Source organism: Cavia porcellus, unplaced genomic scaffold (assembly GCF_034190915.1).
Source record: "Cavia porcellus strain 051 isolate PalLab524CR breed Dunkin Hartley unplaced genomic scaffold, mCavPor4.1 scaffold_6, whole genome shotgun sequence".
Taxonomy (NCBI): Eukaryota; Metazoa; Chordata; class Mammalia; order Rodentia; family Caviidae; genus Cavia; species Cavia porcellus.
This window is the reverse complement of record NW_026947489.1, coordinates 95,927,298-95,946,975: the sequence shown is the minus strand read 5'-3', so window position 1 is coordinate 95,946,975 and position 19,678 is coordinate 95,927,298. Positions and strand designations below refer to the sequence as shown.

Genomic DNA, 19,678 nt, shown 5'->3' with positions numbered 1-19,678 from the left:
TCCTGTCCTGTGTAGATCCAGGAGAGGAGGAGAAGCCACCCTGTGTAGTCCCAGTGCTCCCTTCCTCCTCTAAGCTGTCACCCTGGAGCTGGCCATGGAGGGCAGGAGGCAGAGTTGGCCCAGCCTCTGCTTGCTCTCTGGGCTCCGCCCCCTCCCTACCCAAGCGCTGAGGACAACGCCATGCAGATGGTGTGGAGGTAGCACCACAGATGGGCAGCACCAGTGGGCAGGCAGACAGCAGGAGCAAAACCAAGGCAATGGGACAGAGCCATGCAGAGAGAAGCAGCCAGGGAGCTGAGCAGGAATGGGCTGAGATGATCCACACACAGGGACAGATAGAGGAGGGGCAGCCAGGGACTAACACAGGTCTTCTGCAAACATCTTTATTACTCTCATATAAAAATAAGGCTCAGGGAGAGTCCTGGGGCAGAGGCCTGGAATGGCAAGGTGGCTCTCAAGTCACAAGCCAGGCTCCCACCGAGTACAGCTGTTTTAGGGACCAGGTGCTTGGAGCAATGTTCGGGGTCATAGTCATCCTCGAGTCCCAGGCCCCCAGCATGCACCTGCCACCAGGTGGCTACAAGGCCATGTCGGTGGTAACTTGAAGGGAGGGTCCCAGGGGACGCCGACGGGCGCTGCGTCGACCCATGTCTGCGCGGATGTAGGGCTGGTTCCGTAGATCTGGAGCAGGGAAGATGGGCTCAGGAGATGCCAGGCCAGTGTCACCCACAAGGACCAGGCTGCATGCACACAGGAGACCACTGTAATGTTGGCCAACCTTGTATGTCCTGCACACGCTGCACACTGGCCAGAACAGGCACAGATTCTGCTCCTAGGCCAGCTGGTACCTGGGCTACAGGGGTAGCTCCTCCCCCAGGCTGGCCTCACAGAGGAGCCGGGATGTCCGCTTGCCCGTGCGGGCCGTGAAGGGCACTGTCTTGAGCACTGAGACATGACACACAGACAGAAAAAAGGACACAAAAACAGGCAGAAGCAGGAGACAGTGAGACAAGCAGAGCCCTGAAGAAGGCAGTACAGCACAGCACTGGAGGCCGGCGCAGCTCCACAGTCCCACCTGTGATGATGTCCTCGATGGCACCATCACGGTCACTCTCATAGATAAGTGGCTCCTTCTGCTGCTTCCGCTTTAGCTCTGAGATGAGATCCATCTGCTGGCGCCGTGCCCTGGGTGAAGACTTGGAGGCGGGCTGCAGGATCAGCACCCCACACATCCACCCTTCACCTGATACTCCTGCCCCAACTCCTCCACAACAGTGAAGGTGCTGCACATCCTGTGCCCCGGATCCAGTGGGACAGGTGCCTACCTTGGGTACAGAGGGCTCCCCCTGGCCCGAGGGGTCCATGCCCGCCTCCTGGGCAGCTGCTGCTTTCTTCCACTGCTCCACCTCCTGCTCTGCGCCCTGAAGGCAAGGCCATCAGGTGAGGTTAGCGCCCTGTGCCCTCTTCCCCCCAGGTCCTCCACCCATGCTGTCCCCCAGGGCTGGCTGAGTGCCTCACCATCCTCAGACCCATACGCACCTTGTAGGCTTTGACGAATCTGCTGAAGAGGGAGAAGAACACAGAGGGCGACATAGTCTTGGGGTTTTCTCCGAAGTACTCCACCACAGAGTCATAGGCCTCCTGGAAGCATAGCCGTCAGCCACCAGCAAGGGCCTGCTGGGTGCTGGTCAACCCCCAGGAAAGTGGCTCCAAACTGCTGCTGCACCCCGAGGTGCGGCTGCACCCCTGCCTCTGCGCCCAGGCTCCCACCTGGGCCGTCTTGCTGTCAGCCAGTAGCTTATCCATGGTGGGCGAGTTGGTCCTCAGGAACTCCTTGAGTACCACACAGTCGTCTTGCCGCACGAACTCCCGCTGCACCAGCTCCAGGCCTCGCTGCAGGCTGCGCACATCGGCCAGAACACTGTCCAGAGACACTGGGCAAACAGCATGGAGTCGGAGGCAACTCTTTCCAATGACATGCTAGGTGCCATTTCTCCCAAGCTACAACACCAAAAGGCCCCAGGACCAATCCTCCACCCACCAAAGACCCAATTCCTGTTACCTGAGCCCGCCTTGTCCAGGAAGTGCAGGTCACTGTGGAAGCCAGATAGCTGTGGGTACTTCTCAGCAATGACTTTCACCAGGTAATGCAGCAGAGTCTGCTTTCGGTCAGTGGACTTCATCTCCAGCAACTGTGCAAGAGTCTGCATCAGTCAACAGCCACAGCCACCCCTCACCCCAGACTGGACCCCTCCTCACCACATCCAGGCTCTGCAGCCGGAAGCCGTAAGCTGCCCCTCGCTTGCTGCTGTTCATGTAGTTACCAAAGGCCAGGACGATCTGCAAGGGCCAGGGTGAGGCTCAGTGGGATACCAGGGCTGGAGGAGCCCACAAAAGGGCACAGCACATAGAAGCAGCAAGTCTCATGCTCAGCCCCACTGTGCAGAGCGTACCCCTCGCTTCCCTGACACATGCACTTGTCCCGTGGGTGTGGGGGGTGAGCAGTGAGGCACACCCACTTTTCTCCTGTGCTGGTCCAAACCAGAATTAACATCTTCTCCAAGCTGTGAGGTTACTGCCCTCCTAGCAGCCATCTCTAGTCAAGTATGGTACACACCTGTCAGTCTAATGCTCTGGGAGGCTGAGGCAGGAGAACTCAGAATAAGACCCCAGCGTAAACAGTTTAGGGATTTACCCACATCCTATCTCAAGATAAAAGCTTTAAAAGGACTGCAAATGTAGCTCACACTCCAAGGCCCCAAGTTTGAGCTAATAAACAAACAAATATCAGCATCTCCATGTCCTCTGACCTCCACTAACACAGCACCTCCAGGCCAGGCATCAGGAGCTGCTGTGTCAGAAGTGAGAGCCTTCTCTCTGCTGCACCCCAGGCATGCAGGGCCTGGTCCCAGCCACTCCCCAAGACAGGCACAATGGCCAATGCCTAACCCCTTACAGGGCACTCACCTCCAGAATCTGGCGGAGTTTGTCAGATGACTTGATGGACATGGAGGCTGCAATGATGGCATTCAGTTGCTGGGGGAATGGAGGAAAGGTGAGTGGGAGCTCTTTCCCCATGGCCACCTGACCACCCAGCCACCAGGTCCCACTGCTGCCCACACGGCACCGGCATGAGCAGCTGGGCTGTGTCTGGGAAGCTGCCCAGGAAGGTGAGTGTGGCCATGCGCTCAGGCAGGCGCGGAATGCGGCTGAATCGCAGCATGAACTGGTCTTCCTCTGACAGCTGCTCCAGCGGCTGCCTCTCCTGCTCGAAGCGGGCAATGAGGCTGCGCTCATACTCTGTCGGTAGGAAGCGGGTCAGCAGCTCCAGGAAGTCCAGACCCAGAGCCTGCAGGTCGTACCTGCGGGCATAAAGAAGACCTCACGGGGCTGCTCTGCTGACTGAACAAAAGGTTATCAACGCTCAGACAGCAAAGGCCAGAGCAGGTTTCCACTAAGGCAGCACCAGATGCCCAACTGTGGAGCCTGTGGCCCAGGACAAGCAGACAGGGAGGTAGGGAGGGAGGATATCCCAAGCTGGACACACAACAGCTAGCTCTAGCACTCACGTCTCAATAGCCTGGCAGATTCGGTCGGCACTCATGTTGCCTTTACGCAGGGTGATGGCCAGGTTCTTGGCCCGGTTGGCCTCAATGAGCGTGGCCTGGCTAGGACCCTTCTGTGCAGTCCTGCCCTTGAGGGCGCTGAGGTCCAGGCTGGGACCCTGTGACTTGGTCTTGAACTGTTCCTCAAAGTCACTCATGTCCAGCTCCTGCGGCAGACAGGGTGGGCAGAGCTGGGGGGGGGAGCTCTTGGGAGCTGTGCTCAAAGCCACTAGCCTGTCCCTGATAGCCACCTGCCACGACAAACCAGCAACTCTGTTGACCAGGACTCTAGGCCTCTCCCAGGAGAAGAGAGAAGGAAGACTCGGCCGAGGTCCCACATCCAAGCAACACTTGGGAGAGCTAGGCCGGCCCAACGGAGGAGACACAAGCGCTCAGGCTGAGCTCTGGAGGCCACACGCACAAAAGCATGCACAGAATTCACTGCATGCCCCATTACAGCCACTAACCTGTAACACCTTCTCGTCGTTGAGCTCGTTGAAGACGGTGCCTGTGATCTGGCTGGGCTTCAGGGCCACCCAGTTCAGCAGCGGCATCCGGAACTTGGTCTGGATGGGCTTCTTGGTCTTCAAGCCTGGGAAGAGACGGGTGAGGAGCGGCCGAGGAGAAGCCGCAGGCGGGGCGGGGCGGGGCGCGGAGGAGCGGGACACAGATCATCAGGGGGCAGGGCGTCTGGTCCTCTCACCCGGGCCTGTCTCTGTGCCAGGCCCGCCAGGGGCGTCTGGGGAGCCTCCCGGGGGCGGCGGCGGGGGCGGCACCTGCCCCTCGGTTCCAGGAGGGGGCGGCGGCGGCGGGGGCACTTGGCCCTCGGTTCCGGGAGGCGGCGGCGGCGGCGGCGGCGGGGGTGGCGGGGGGACTTGGCCCTCGGTTCCGGGAGGCGGCGGCGGCGGCGGGGGTGGCGGGGGCACTTGGCCCCGGGTTCCGGGAGGCGGCGGGGGCGCAGGCGGGGGCTCCGGGGCGCCCAGAGGCAGTGGTGAGGGCGGAGGCTCCGGGGCGTCTGGAGAGGTGGGGGGGCCTGGCGGCGACTGCAGCAACGACGCGGCTTGCAGCGGCGATTCTGTGGGGGCCAGGAAGTCATCTCCCTGACCTTGGCACCACTCCCGCCCTGCACATGCTCAGCTAGGTTCGCTCACTGGCCCCGGGACCTCGCGCGAGAGAGCCCTCCTAGGCCCGAGCCCCCCAGACGCCCCCAGCGCCTTTCCTGAGGTCAGGCCCCCAAACGACACCCCCAGGTCTCTTCTGGGGTTCGGCTCCCTCAATTTCCAGGTCTCTCATTCCTGAAGCTTCCAGGTTCCCCAGATGTCCCCAGGTCCTGACCCCCAAAAGACGCTATCAGGACTCGCTCTTGGATCCCTAAGCACCCAGGTCTCCTCCTGGGTCCCCACCCTTACCTCCACAGACCTCCTATGTCCAGAAGCTCTCAGGGCCCCACCCCACCACGTCCCGGATGCCCTCCAGATCCCCTCCCGAGTCCCGACCCCCACTCCCTACGCACCTGGGCAGGGCAAACCGACAGGCGCCCCCGGAGTCGCTGCGTCCCTGCCTGGAGCTGCCGAGGCGACCGGCAGGATGTCGATGGCGATGGCGTCCCCGGGACCGCGCAGCACACGCAGCAGCCCCTGCGCCTCCAGCTCCCCTAGCTTCAGCTCCAGCGCCGAGGGCCGCGCTGGGGCCGGGGGCGCGTCTGCAAGGGTCCACACCTCACCGCTCGAGGGATTCGCCTCTCCCACACGCTCCTGTGGCGGAGAGGATCAACACCACTTGGGACGAGCCCCTTCCTCTCCCCTCTCTCCCCCTCTCCCTTCCCTCTTCTCCTCGCCCCTCCCCCTCCCCACTGCTCCCGCTTCCCGCTGCGCACCCGCAGTGTCTCCAGCTCCTTGCGCGCCTGGCTCAGCTGCTTCTCCAGCTCCGCAATCTTAGCCATGGACTCGTTCTCTGCGTCCCGCAGCCGCTCTGTCAGCTGCGACACCGGCTCAGGGTAAGGGGGGGGAGGCAGGCGGCCAGGAGCGCAGGGCCCCAGAGCGGAGCGGTGCCAAGCAAGGCCAAGTCGAGCCCGCGGTGCGGTGAGGGGACACCAAGGACTGGCCAAGGACAGAGCCCATGGGGAGCAGACCCCAGGGCACCGCAGTAAGGTGGGCAGGAGATGGGGAGCTGGTACTTCCATCCCATTCCTCTAAAACTCCGCGCACGGGGGAGTGGTGACCCCTAGGACAGACCTAGGGACTCCAGGTTTACGGTCAGAGCAGACCCAGGCCCCATGTTGCGCCTCACCAGTGTCGTCTGCTCCTGCAGCTCCTCCATGTGCTCCAGCACAGCGTTCTTGGTCTCCGTATCCTCCAGCAGCGTGCTCACATCAAACACATTGTCCAGGTAGGCCTGGATCTGCACTCGAAGCTTGTCACTCTCTGTGAGCCGGAGCCTCTGTCCCCGGGAGCAAGAGTGGGTGAGGCTCATGGGCACCCAGAGAAAGGAATCTGAGCCCAGCGTGCGTCCTCTGTTTTTATTCAGATGTAATTTGCATGCTGTGAAGCCTGCCACTGTATGGCACATGGTTAGGTTGTCATTCATAGGCTGTGTGGCTGTCACCACTGTCAAATCCCAGGAAGTCTTTATCACCCAGTAAAGAACCCTGCACACTCAGCAGTGACACCCATCCCCTCCTCCCCAGCCCCTGATAATCACTAATACTCTTTCTGTGTCAGGATTCATCCATACTGGACACTTTCGATAAGGAAACCACCACACATGGCCTTTCATTCAGTGAGACATTCCCACAGAGCAGCCAGCCTCAGCCTCAGCCCCAGCCTTTTCCTTCCACTGCGTGGAAAAACCCTGCCTGCTCTTCCTCGGCTTCGACCTGGCTTCCAAAACCTCTCCCAAAGGCCAGGCTCCTTCAGGAAATCCCAGGCCAAAGACCCCAATGTGAGTTGGCTCCCCATCATATACCAGGCAGCAGCATCCCTAAGGGGAACGAGGTGCCTGTCAAGTGCTACACTTTAATCACCCTCAGCTCTAAGTATGCTGTTTGACAGCCGGGAAGACTGAGCCGCAAGGAGTTGCCCAACCCAGGACTTCAGGCCTTCAGGCCTAGGAAGCAGCAGAGCCAAGATTTGAAGCTGTTGCTCCAGGCTGCAGTCCTGCTGTGCTGCAGCTCCCCGGGGGCGAGGGGGGGGCCACAGGGCACAGGGCTCACCTCCAGGCACAGGTCCAGGCCCAGGTTTGTAAACTCATACTGCAGGAAGACTCGGAAATTCATGTTTTCCACAGAGTGCACGACAATGTTGATGAACTGCACACAGGCCACCTGGGCAGGCACGCAGACACCTGGTCCTCTGGCCAGCATACTTACTGCCTCCCCATGCATCAGGGCTCCCTCCCAGCAGGGCGGCTTGGCCACTTAGTGTCCCCAGCTCACCATGAAGTCAATGTTGCTGTCCTCATTGCGGAAATATTCCATCAGCTTCTCAAAGCGGTGCCGCTCCCCACACACCTGCAAAGGGGGCGCCCTCGGGAGCTACCACCTGGCTGCTTACCCCTGTGCCTCCACAGGTTCCTGCACAGTCCCAGCTACATCAGCTCACGTCACTCTTCCCCACACTGAGCTCCCATCTCCTCCCGCAGCCCCACACTCACATCTCAGCTACACTCCTGCCTGAGGGCCTTTGCATTTACCTCCCCACCGGTTCCCTGCCTCCTTCACAACTGGGCTCAATCTTCACTCCTCATTGAGCTCTGCGCTGACCACTCTGTAATAGGCTCCCTCTCAGGGCAGCCTCTCCTTTTCTCCCCTCACTTTCTATCTAAAATGTCATTTTCTTATTTCCTTCGTTATGACTCCTCTTCTCCACCTTTCTATCTGATGCCCAGCAGCCCTTGGCAACACTTGATAAAGCAATGAGTGCATTCAGCCTCCCAAACCATGTCCCTGCTGCTAGCCAGGGCCACACTGAGCTTGGGCCTGGCCCTAGCAGAGCCCCCACCCTGTTCTCTGAACTTTTGGCAGGACTGGGCATGCTACCTCTTTGAAGTTGTCGAAAGCTGCAAGGATGATGTCGTGCCCTCCACGCACCAAGCACACAGCCGCCAGGAGCTCCAGCACCAGAGCCTTGGTCCTGGGAGGAGAGGGGCCAGGGGCTGGGCACAGGCAGGTGACACAAGGCACAGAGGAGGTGGCACCCTGGCCAGCAGGGCCATGCAACCTAGGGCCTAAACGCACCTGGGGTTCTTGTTGTTGAGGCTCAGCGTGATCTCGTTGACGCAGGCCGGGTGGTTCATGACAAGGCTAAAGCCAGACTGGGGACAGAGGTGAGGTCAGCAGGACCCAGCATCTGGCACCCAGCACCTGGAGCACAGTTGAGCCCTGCCCTTTCTGCTCCTCCTTCCTTAACTCTGTCATTTCTGAGCTAGTGCCTGGCAGACAGGAAAAGCTTCACCCATTGGCCCCGAAAACAGCAGGGCCCAAGGCCATCCACCCCTGCATGGGCCCACACGAAGCTCATCCTACCCCAGCCCGGCTGGAGCCCTGACCTAGCAGCAAGACCTGGCTCTGAGGGAAACAGGAATGCAGGAGGTCACCCCATCACCCACCTGGTAGTTCATGATGGCGCGCAGGCACATGATACAGACGTGGACGTCATCCTTCTGGCTGACGATGCGGGAACTGCGCAGTGCTTTCCTGCTGTGCGCGGGGGTCAGCCTGGATATTCATGGAGGCAGCAGGGTCAGCCCCGGGCCGCAGCTTTCTGCCTCCCATACATACGATGGCCCACAGTGCAAGGGTCCTTTCCTCAGGCACCAAGGAAGCAGCCACCCATAGGCCTTGGCATCAGGAACAGTCACCAGCGGCGGGGCAGGAGGGCAGGCAAAGCAGAGGCCACCACAGGCTACAAGGTTCCCCAGCAGGGGGCGCCCGTGGCCACCAGGCCCTGGTGACTACGGCCAGCCAGGCTCCTAGGAAGTGGTCTTGTCTCCCTATGCCTCACTTTCCCATTTTCCCACATAACTGGTGACAAGAGTCCCTTCGTGATAGGGTCGCTGTGACCAGGAAGTAAAGTCAGTGGGACCTGGCGCCTAGGAAGTACAGAATGAGTGTGTTCAGTGATCCTTGGCAAAAAGGTTGGCTATGTTTACTTTTACAGAACAGGCAACTGAGACTATGGACATGAGTCCCCTTGATGATATGCTCACATTTCCAACACACTGGGACCCCGGTCTTACCCACCAATGGGCCCACCCTGCCATGTGGCCTTTTCCTGGTGTGGTACAGACGCCCCTTCCCAAGTGGGTGACCTTCCTCACCCCCATCCAATGTCACCTCTCCTGGGAGCCTTCCCGAAGCCCCAGGCCACACCACATCCCTTTTCAGAGCCACCAGCCTGCAACACTGAACTCTTCCCCAGACAGTGGCCCGAGGAAGCACTGGCCACATATCTAACACACAGCAAACCCGAAAACATGTTTGTTGGATAAATGAACAAAAAAGCATGTTGTAAGAGGCAGGATCTAACACAGTAGTTCACATGCAAGACCCAAGGCAGGGCTTAGGTCCACAGGGTGCTTAAGGATACCCTCTCCTCCCAGACCTGTCCACACCAGCAAAACCAGGGGTCAGCCACACGCCTCGTCCGACCCACCACCAACCGACCAGGGAAGCCTGCCAGGCATGCACCTGCCCCCAGGTGGCTACGTACCGGGGAGAAGGGGGGCACCTGGAGGCCGCGTGGAGAAAAGAGGGGGTTAGATGGGTACGAGAAGACCCTGCCCCCAAGCCTCTCCTTATCCCTGACCCTCCCTGGATCCAGCCTAGAGGCTCCTAAGCCCCATGCAAACCCCGACTCCACTCTCCTCCCCAGCACACCTCAGGGCCACATACTTGACAGTCAGGTGGCGGCTCCTGGGCAGAGAAGAGGGTGGCCCCTTGCTGAGGTCCTCTACTGACTGCTCCAGGGGCTTGCCCTTCTCAGGGTTCTTCTCCCCACTGTCTGCGCTCTCTATGTCATACCTGGAAACAGGACACAGCACTCACAGGCCAGCATGGAGCACAGCCCCAGGATTCAGGAGGAGCCGCAATCTGGCTCCATCCCTCCCATCAAGGAGAGGCCTGCAGGAAGGGGTTCCCCCAGGCTGGGCACCCAGAAGGGGGCGATGACCAGATCCCAGCTGGGGGGAGCATAAGGGTTGGGGTTTGGGGGCTTACGTGACAGAACACTGGGCAAAGGCCAGATATTCAAGGAGCACGTCCAGGCCGCGGTTCTCCTCATTAAGGAACTCCTGCACCCACCTGCAGGACAAGGCACTGTGAGTCCAGAGGGATGCACTCCTGCTCAAGTGGGCACCAGGAGGCCACCAGCACATCCCACCCCAGGGACTCCAACCTACTGGGTTGCCCAGGCTCAGGGGCCCACAGCACAGCTAGGCTAGGGAAGGCATGCTGCTCCCCATGGCCCAGAGGGGCCATTGGAGCCTGAACTCACCCGATGTGGTTGGTTCTCAGGGAGGTCTCCAGCTCCCGAAGCACTTGTGTGGACTCTTGACCACGCCTCTTAAACTAGGGATGGAATAGGGAACCAGGTGGGTGGAGTCCAGCCTTGGCAGACCCTGCAAATCCTGGGGCCACAGCCATCATCCCCCACCCATAAACATGGCCTTTCAAGACCCCACCCCCTCACCACCTCCATACACCTGCCCAGCCAAATGACACAGTGGTGTGTGCCCCCTGGGCACTGACACACATCGAGGGCACACACACCCATGAACACATGGGGTACACATGAACATCCCAGGCCCACACACAGCACCTGGTACAGAGAGGATGCTCACACACCCACAGAAATATCCACATACAGAAAAGGGTACAGCAGCACACACAGGTACATGTGGACGCAGACCCACACTCTCCCTGTGCCAGCATACCAGGGCTCCCTCAGCCCCGACAGCACACGCGCCTCGCACTCTCGGGCACCCACACACCCACAAGTCAGGGCTCCAGCTCCAGCTGCCAGAGTCCCAAGGGGAGAGGAGACACCCAGAATGAAGGAAAGAAATACCCCCAGGTTGGACATCCAGTCTGCTGCGACCTTGCGGCTGACCCCCCCAACATCGAGGTAGCTCTTCAGCTTCTGGATGTAGGCTTCAGGGGGGTTCTTGACTTGAAACCGCTCCTGGGGAGGTAGACAGGTGGGCGGGGAGCCAGGCAGAGCTGCCCTGGGGATAAAGACCAGCCCCCCTGATACCTCTTCTCTAATGCAGGGCTTTAGGCATCCTAAGCAGCCTCTGAGCACCAAGGGCCCAGTCCTTACAGCTTCCTGCCCAGTGGAGAACACCCCAGCCCAGTGCTACCTGCTGCCCAACACCTTGGAAGCCTGCCTGGGAGTGGAATAGGACAGTTGGTTCATCCACTGCACCTCACGGGGTGGGTGGGGGGCTTCAGTGCGGCCAGCAGGAGGTGCCCTCTCTCCGCCCTCCCTGGACCTAGCTGCAGGACCGCATGGACCCAGCTTCCTGTAGGGTGAGTCCCTCTTCCAGGCGCTGCACCCAACCTCCTGCTCACCTGTGCAGTGAACACCTGTGCACTGTGGCTCAGATAGGACCCCCACAACTCCCCAGCCTCTCAGATGTGCCCAGCCACTCTCCCCCAGATCCTCTGTGCCCCATAAGCCATTCCCACAGCATGGGCCTCTGCCCAAGTGGCCACCTGGCCAGCTCATCCCACCCCTTCCATTACCAGAGCTCCACCAGGCCACGAGGAGGCCTTGCTTCTCCTCTGCCTACCCTGGAATCCAGTGCCACCAGCTTCCACCCCCTACCCCAGGCACTGCCAGGGGCTGCATCCTCACTGCCTACAGGGGCAATAGGGGCAGCCAGATGGACCCAGGGCCTGGATGGACTCCAGGGTTAGGGTCTCCTCTGGCTGGTCCAGGGCTGTCACCAGACTACCTCTCCCTGCGCCTGAGGAAAAGGACAGGCTTCCTGGCCTCCTCCCCAAGGGCTGAGCCTTCCCATCCAGCCCCACCTGGTTCAGGGTAGCATCGGGAGTGGGTGCCCTGGCCCCATCCTGCTCCTGACACCCAGGTCCAGAGAGACCACAGCCAGGCGAGGCCAAGGGCAACATGGAAGGGCAACATGCTGGCATCTGCCTGGTCAGGACGGGCGCAAGCAGGAGGGCAGCGCACCTGGTCACAGATGAGTTCCCACTTCTTCTCATCGTCATACTGGCTCAGCAGCTGCACCTTGTCCGGAGGCAAGTTCATGCAGTTCTGGGGATCAGAGTAGGGATCCTGAGCCTGGAGCCCAGAACCCTGGGGAGGAGTGGGCATCTTAGGGGCCCAGCAACACTTCTCAGTGTCACAGAAGACAAGTGGGATACCCACAGAGGCCAGGACAGAACACCTTCCCTAGTCCCCAACACCCAGGGCTTGAACCCAAGTCCAAAGTGCTATGTCACCCCATGTCTGCTATGAGGCAGATGCACTCATTCCCTGGGAACCCCAGGCCCCTCCGGCTCCAGGCTCCCCATCTTTGATATGGGGGCATCAGCTTTGCCCTGACCCAGGAGGGAGCTGACAGGAGCCTTTGCCAGGCAGGCCCAAGTCTTCAGGCACCTCCACCAGACACCACATGTACGGAAAGACCAGAAACCTCTCCGGTCCTCCCAGTCCCCCCACCATCTCCAAGAAACAAGGGCGGCAGGTGGGGACTGGGAGCTCCAGGCATGGGGAGCACAGCCATGGATGTGAGAGACCTGTGCTGCTTGGCCCAGACTGGGGCCCCTCAGGAGTCATGGCAGGTCTGGAGCCCTGCAGGGGCCATGACATCCCTGCTGCCACAAAGCAAGTGTCAGGCAAGCTCAACACTGTGCAGTCAATTGGGTGCCACGAGTACTTGAGACCCTGGAACCCCAGACTCAGCAAGCCTTCCAACAGACACCGCATCCAGGGCCAGTTTACCGCAGCTCAGTCAACCCCAAGTTTATTTGTTTGTTTGTTTGTTTTTGTATTTTTTGTATTTTTACCGGTACCAGGGATCGAACTCACGACCACATGCTTGCAAGGCAGGCAGTTATGCCACTGAGCTAAATCCCCAGCCCCTAACCCCAAGTTTATTGAGGCCCCAAAACACAGTTCTCACCTTGAGAGACCCCATTTTCACCCTAGTCCCCACGGGGTTTGTGGGAGCCCACTAGATCCCCAGCCCAGAGATGGAAAGACTGCTGTCCCCAGCTCCAGTGGTCTTGGTGGCTGGGACGCAGCCAGAGCTGGAGCCAGAGCAGCAAGCAACCATACTCACCAACGACTCCTCAGCCACCCTACCCTTTCTCGGGTAGGTGCTGGGCCTGGATCTGGGGCTCTGACCAGACCTCACCACAAAATCACTGCTGGAGCCAGCTCAGAAAACAGGAAGCTGGTGTCCCAGCCCTCTTTGCCTAAGTTTCTAGCCCAGCCACTCCCGAGGTGAAACTGCTCACCCCCAACTCCCAGCCAGCCTGGGCGGGGAGCAGGCTGAGTATGTCACCCTGTCTCCCATTATGAAAGCGAACCAGTAGGGCCTCATCCACCAGCCCGGGGCACATAGTGGTGGGCGCTTTGCACTGTGTGTGAGGAGGCCTGGAGGCCTCACTTCTCCTCTACCTCTGAGCCATCCCCCTGCAGAGATGCAGAGAGGCCTGGGAGCTGCATCCAGCATGGGGCCCAGCACCCGAGCCCTCAGGGCAGCACTTCTGGAGCTGAGCCACTTCCTAGTCTCACCTACCCAACACCTCTCTGGCTCTGGGATGGGCCAGGGACATTTCTGGTCATGACCATGATCCCAGCTATCAAGTGGCCAGCTTCCCTGCATCTGTATGGTGCCAGGAGCTGCTGGACGCCTGCCATCCTCACGGCCATGGCTGGCACCATCATCCATTGTGCCCACCCCACAGAGCAGGCCTGGGTCACTTCAGTGACTACCCAAGATTACAAGGCCTGGGACATTGACAGCCCAGCCCAGCCCTGCCCACAGCAGCCCAGGCCTCATGGGCCTGGCACACCTTCCAGCAGCAGACAGGGCCAGGCAGCCCCTGCCCTATGCCCATCTGGGCCTCCTCAGTCCAGGTCCACGTGCCAGCCTGCCAGACACACTAAATTTAGGCACAAAAATCAGAAATAGCTCTGACAGTGCTGAGCACTAATTAGCAGCTGCTCCCTGGCTGTGGCTGTGACCACCAAGGTGATGGGCACTCCAGGGAGAGGGGATGGCACATGCTATTCATCACTGGGGTGAGGCACAAAACAGGAGCAGAGCCCTCAGCATGGACACCGCACCAGGGGATAGAAAGTGACAGATAGTTGGGGGCCCTGCCTTCTGGGAGCAGCTGTGACTGGGAGGAGCTGGAGCAGGGTGCAAAGACCCAGGCTCACCTGGCCTACAGCTGCTGCCTTTGAAATGGGCACTAAGTCTGCCTCAACCTCCCAGGGCCCAGGGACACCTGGGGCTGTGCTGTGACAGGGGGATGTCCCCGTGACCCAGCACTGGGAAGATGGATCCCAGTGAGAGGGGAGGTGGGGGCCACAGAGAACCCCAAGGCAAGGCATGGGAAAGACCCATGTCTGGGGCTTGGTCCCAGTGACAGCCCCTTGGATCCTATGCATCTCAGATGCATATTTTGAGGTGAGACTGAGAGATGGAGCTGACCCTGAATCTTTCTACTAGAACGTGCAGGAGAAAGGTCTGGCTCCCTGCCCCATCTTCTGGATACAAAGAGGGACCCAGCTCTGTGTTCCTTGGAGGGAAGCCCAGTTTACCCCTGAGGCCACATCTGGACAGGGCCACACCCTGCAATTTCACTTTGAGTCTCACCAGAATCTGTATCCCAAAGGAACAGCTCACCTTCTCCCCAAGCCCAGTCCTTCCAGCCCCAGAATGCCCAGAATTTGGACCCCAATCCCAGGGTCTGGAGGCCTCGAGCTGCTGGCACTGCCCCCCACCCCGCACAGTGATGGCATCCCAGACTCTCATGCCCTCAGAATATCTTCAGAAACAGTTACTTTCCTGGAGCTCTGTGAGCAGCCCCAGGATTATGGGATGCCATATGGCGGCCCTGCTTTGGGAAGATGTGACTAGAACCAGGAGGGTGGCAGCGAGACACCAGGCCCAGCCCACAGCATGCAGGCTGGCAAGAGGACAAGATAGACAGTGATCAGTGCTCCCAAGCCTACTCTGGGTTTGGCCCACTCAAAAGCTTCATGCCTTCTCTAACCCTCAATGACCAGCATCCCACATAAATGCCACTATAACCCCATTTCACAGTGGAGAAACTGAAGCATGGAGCAGGTAAGTTACTTGCCCAGCTTCCTCAGAAGAAAGAGTAGCAGAACAATGGGAAGTGGGGGTCCTAGTCCCCCAGGGATCTTCTGCAGAAAGTCCAGCCCCAGGGCCCCCATCTGAGGAACCAGGACCAGCCAGCACCACTTCCTGCCACCAGCACCCTACACTTCCTGTTGTTACCCACACTGAGCTCTTACTCACTGGGGAACCGCCGCCGCCCCCCCCCCCCCGTATACCCTGTGTCAGAGGGAAGTAGAGGCTCCCCGCCCCCACATGTGCACACAGTTGCCGTTAGCCACCACACCCCATCCTCCCGAGAGGTGGCTGCTCCCGTGGTTTCCGGCCACCAGGCAGCAGTGGGCCTAGGCCTCCCTGGGGCCGACCTGGGGATGTCAGGCCACCTTGTAGGTCTCCTGAGGGATGAAGAGAGATAAGCCAGGGACCCCAAGATGGAGAGGCCCAGGCTGGCTCCCTTCCTCTCTGCAGAGAGTTCTGCTGACGCTTGCTGCACAGGAGGCATTGGGCTGATAGCCCTACGCGTGTCCCTCAGAATGTTCATCCATGGACCAGAGCAAGGCTCGGGTGGGTTAAGGAACCAGCCCACAGCCACCGTGGTATTAAGTGGCAAGGAAACTCAGCCCCCAAAATCATAACCCTCAAATTCAGAACCCTTCTGAGTCTCTGAGCAACCAGCCCCCACGAGAGGGGCAGAGCCCACACCACCTTCCTGGACTCTGTGTTCTCAGCAAATGCAGAGATGGCCTTGCCGCAGCCCCACCTGCTGCTGCTCATCTCGCCCAACCCACTGTCAGCTGCTCCAGATGCCCCTATGAGTCACACCCAGCACATCCCTGGTCCTGCCTCTGTCCATCCAGGGTCTGCCTGCAAAGCCTAACCCACCACCACCCTTCCTGGGGGACTACTGAGGCAGGAGGCCCAAGCTGAGCTCCCCACAGCCACATACCCTCAAGGAGCTGCCCAAAGGGCCACATCTGATGCAGGCAGGCCCAAAGGAACCTTCACCCCTATTCTTCACCTGACCCCAGAGATGGGGACAGGATACCCAGGGTGACACCCATCTGTCCCACCAAGAGCACAAATAGGAGGGTGCTCCCCCAAAAGCTCAGACCCTTTGAGGACATCCCCTGGACCCCCTTGTTTCAGAGGACTGGGATCCTACACCCAGCTGCATCCAGGCAGCCAAGAGAGGGTGCATCCCAGTCCCCCAGGTAAGGCAGTACAGCCTGGACAATACCTAGCCCAGGCTGAAAAGCGAGAGCTGGGCCGGCTGGCAAGTGCTCCACCAGCAGCTTCCCTGTCCCCGGCAGCCAGCCATCCCTCTGCACATTGCCAAGGCAGCAGCCTTGTCTCAACCTCTTTCCTCTCACTCCACTTGAAGCAGGGGCACCCTGCCTCCCACAGCCTTCTTGAAAAGGGGTGTCCCACCTTAGCTCCCACACAGGAGGAGGGCTCCCCATACCTCCCTCATCCATAGCCAGGAGAGGAGAGGCATTCTGAGTGCTATGTGCTGTTCTGCCAGGCAGAAAGGGTCCCCTGGGTCATGAGATCCCAAGGGTAGCACTGTGCTTCTTCCACCACGCCTGGGGGATCCCCAAGGTGGGGGCCCCTGAGCACACTGAAGTTCCACTCCTCTTAGACCCTGAGGAAGGACAGGATCCACCGGGCCCCAGGCTGGGATCCATGGAGATGGGGAGCCCTGGGTGCCCGGGCAGAAGTCAGTCTGTCACCCAGGGTGAGTGAGGTGCTGAGAACCAGCCCTTAGACAGGTGGCCACAGGCCATGCTCCTCAGGGGCCCAGGCTGCTGCTGTCCACCCCTCTCTCTAGGATGTACCCCTAAAGCTCCTTGCTGAGCCTCCCCTCCAGCCCGGTACTCGGGCCCAGGGAGCACCCCACAGCAGACCAGTCCACACCCCAGTCAGGTCCTACAAGCCAGCAGTACAGCAGAGGGACTTCTGGCCCCCATCTGAATTGCTCACAGGGCTCCTGTCCTTGTCCTTGTCCGTGTGCAGTGGGGCAAGTGGAGAGGGGCCCCCCCACAGCATCCGGATGCGGATGCCAGCAGGCCACCGACCACACAAGAGCCTTCCCAGCAACAGCTGTGTCCTACCCCACACGCTCCTGGAGGGGACAATGGCCAGTCCCAGGTACTGTGGACCCGGCGACCAGCAGGCGGGAGGGAAGGTGAGGGGCACCCCCTCCCTGCCTATGACCCCTCACTCTCACGCCAGCGCAGCCTGAAGACAGCCTGGTCTCATTGCCACCTCCCGTTTCCAGTCAGGGAGAGCAGACAGCAGAACCTTAGCGGGCGTTCAGCTGGGTCGGGGCAGGCTAGGAAGATAAGTGAAAAGAGACCCCTGCTCCAGCCTCAGGCCTTGACTTGGAGGTCAACCAGCTGTTTCAGGCGCCCTCCCCTGGCCTGGACTAGAGACCCCAACTCCAGCCAGGCGACAGCGGCAGCGGCGGGGTCCAGGCTGTGCTCCGCTGCGAGCGCAGGTACCAAATCCGGACCGCTCTTGCCGGCCTCGACCCCCGGCGCGGGGAAGCGACACAGGCCTCCCGCACGCGACACCGCAGCTCCGCCAGCCCCGCACCCAGCACCGAAGGCTCCCCGCACCCCGCCCGTACCCCGCCCGATTGCTTCGGGAAGTTGGGGACCGCGCCGCCCCCCCAGAACTCACCAGCGCACGCGAGAACCGCTCCTCCAGCTCCCCGGCCGCAGGCATCGGCTGCCGGGCACGGGGCGCGGCGGGGCCCAAGGGGGGCTCCGCACTACCAGCCGCGTTGCCCATGGCGGACCCCGCCCGCCTGCAGCCGCGCAGAGCCAGCGTCGGGCGAAGCGAAGCCGGGCGCGGGGGAAGTCGGGGCGGCCGGGCCAGGCGCCGGCGGGGGCAGGAAGGGGGCCCCCCGGTGGCGCACAACTTCGGCTGTGGCCGCTGGGGCGCGGGAGGGCGGGGGCGGGGACTTCGGGGCGGGGCGGGGGACAGGGCTTGGGGCACAGGTTGCAGCGTGCAGGTGGGGGAGGGGTGCAGATGGAGGAGGGTTGCAGGGCCGGAGCAGGGTGCAGTGGGCGCCAGGCAACGGTGCACGGAGGGCGCCGGCCCAGAGGCTGCCAGCCGAAGCGACCGGGACGCGGGACGCAGGACGCGGGGCGGCGGGCGTGGGTGGGGCAGGGGCCCCCAAATCCATGGCGCCGGTGGCGGGAGGAGGCTCAGGCCCCGCCGCTGCACCTGCCGTGGGCGAGGCGACCCTGCGAGGCCAAGGACGTACCCGGGTCCTAGAACCGCACCCCTCGGCAGCAGGGAGTGGGGTGCGGCCGTGCCAGGCCGGGATCGGCCGGGGCAGGGGCCTCCGAGCGGAAGCGTCCGCACTCGCTAGCACGGCGTCCCCGGCTTGGGAAGGACCCCCTTCCGGCCCCGCGCTAGCCTCTCCTCCAAAGGCGCCATCTGCAGACGGAGACCCCAGGTGCGGCAGGAGCCGGGCCAGCGAGACCCCAGGAGCCCGTCCCACCCGCGGCACCCGTGGCCTGCGGAAACCCGTGGGAGAAGAGGTCCGCCGGCGAGATGCGGGGCGAAGGCCTTAGGATGAAACCAACTGCGGCGCAGAGGGCAGGGTGGGGGCTCCTCCCGGACAGGTGGCCCGAGGGCTCCCCCAGCTTGGAGCATAACGACCTCTGCTGTCCGCACGCGGCGGAGGGAAGCCGGGGTGCTGCTGTTCTGGAAGGAACCAGGCCCCGGGCGCGTGGAGGCTATGCTGGGGCGCAGCGCCCTCCTCGGGCCGCGGGTGCAGAGTCCGCTGTCGAGGTTGCCCTCTTGCTCCCAGCCAGGAGACCGCAGGGCTCTGCCTGTGTGTCCCGGGTTTGAGGCTCAGCTGTTCCTGTCCTTTGCAGTTCACCCATGGGGACCTCGAGGGACCCCTGTCTACATCATAGGGCGCTGGAAGCCGAGAGTCCCGGGGCTCCTCCCTGCCCACTGTCGGCAGTGAGGACCCAGTTCAGGACCGCGCACTCGTGCCTCAGCCAGAGCTGGGAACTCAGGACAGAGTGTGAGGGCGCCCGGATGCCCAGGCCACTGCATTCCACACAACATGGGACACCCCTGTTTGCTGCCCAGCAGGGACCGGGATGGAAGTTAAGGAGATACTTTCTTGGCCTGCTAAAAGGGGACACCCTGCCCTTGAGACCAGCCAGGCCCTCCTTTCGGTATCTTATTTTAGGAACTGAGTCTCTGAGTCCCCAGCGGCTGCGTCTTTTTCAATCCGACAGCAGCGCACTCTAGCGCCGGCCATGGTACCATGCAGAGCCGGCTCCGTGCGGAGGAGCTCGACCCAGGGCTCGGTGGCTCTGAGGAGCAGCCGGAGCCGGCTCGCCACATCCTCCGGCCCAGAGCGCGTCTCTGAGGACAGAGACGATGGCCGTGCACCCTGGAGCTGCAGGTCAGAGCCACCGGGACTCAGTGCGGGCCGCTGTGTCTCAGCCTGCGGGTCCTCGGGCTGGGCCGACATCAAGGCCGGCAGGAGGGAGGTGGCGCCAGCACGCCCAGAGCTGGGCAGACCGGGCTTAGCAGAAAGGACGCGGTGTACCATTGCCTGTTAAATCAGGTCGGCCTGCAGGACCTCAGGGGACCCTAGGAGGCGGCTGGTGCCCAGTCAGACCGATGTTTAGGCCTGTGCTGTCCTCTCCTGGAAATCAGCGGTATGACAGCCAAGACAGGGCCTGGCTTCCAATGAGGATGGA

General features: G+C 61.3%; 1 protein-coding gene across 7 annotated transcripts; it reads right to left on the bottom strand.

The window, feature by feature from the left end:
* Nucleotides 1-369: 369 nt before the first annotated feature.
* Fmnl1 (formin like 1) lies at nt 370-17,857 on the bottom strand. Of its 7 annotated transcripts, XR_010048381.1 has the most exons (28): nt 17,625-17,857; nt 11,795-11,878; nt 10,670-10,783; nt 10,097-10,170; nt 9,820-9,903; nt 9,496-9,624; nt 9,314-9,331; nt 8,211-8,319; nt 7,840-7,916; nt 7,642-7,735; nt 7,039-7,113; nt 6,817-6,927; nt 5,895-6,044; nt 5,482-5,583; nt 5,119-5,359; nt 4,309-4,680; nt 4,073-4,197; nt 3,570-3,772; nt 3,128-3,362; nt 2,968-3,036; nt 2,260-2,340; nt 2,063-2,192; nt 1,771-1,934; nt 1,540-1,641; nt 1,326-1,421; nt 1,076-1,196; nt 779-945; nt 370-681 (listed from the first exon to the last, which is right to left on the bottom strand). XR_010048381.1 is itself a non-coding variant. In XM_063251728.1 (27 exons), exons 1-27 carry the CDS (start codon nt 17,733-17,735, stop codon nt 578-580), a joined length of 3,387 nt encoding a protein of 1,128 aa, XP_063107798.1. In that variant the 5' UTR covers nt 17,736-17,857; the 3' UTR covers nt 370-577. The 7 variants fall into 7 exon arrangements, 5 of the variants coding, with proteins under 5 accessions (XP_063107798.1, XP_063107801.1, XP_063107800.1 ...); XR_010048380.1 differs by lacking the exon at nt 9,314-9,331 and having other exon boundaries at nt 17,625-17,856; XM_063251728.1 differs by lacking the exon at nt 779-945 and having other exon boundaries at nt 1,076-1,208.
* Nucleotides 17,858-19,678: the final 1,821 nt, after the last annotated feature.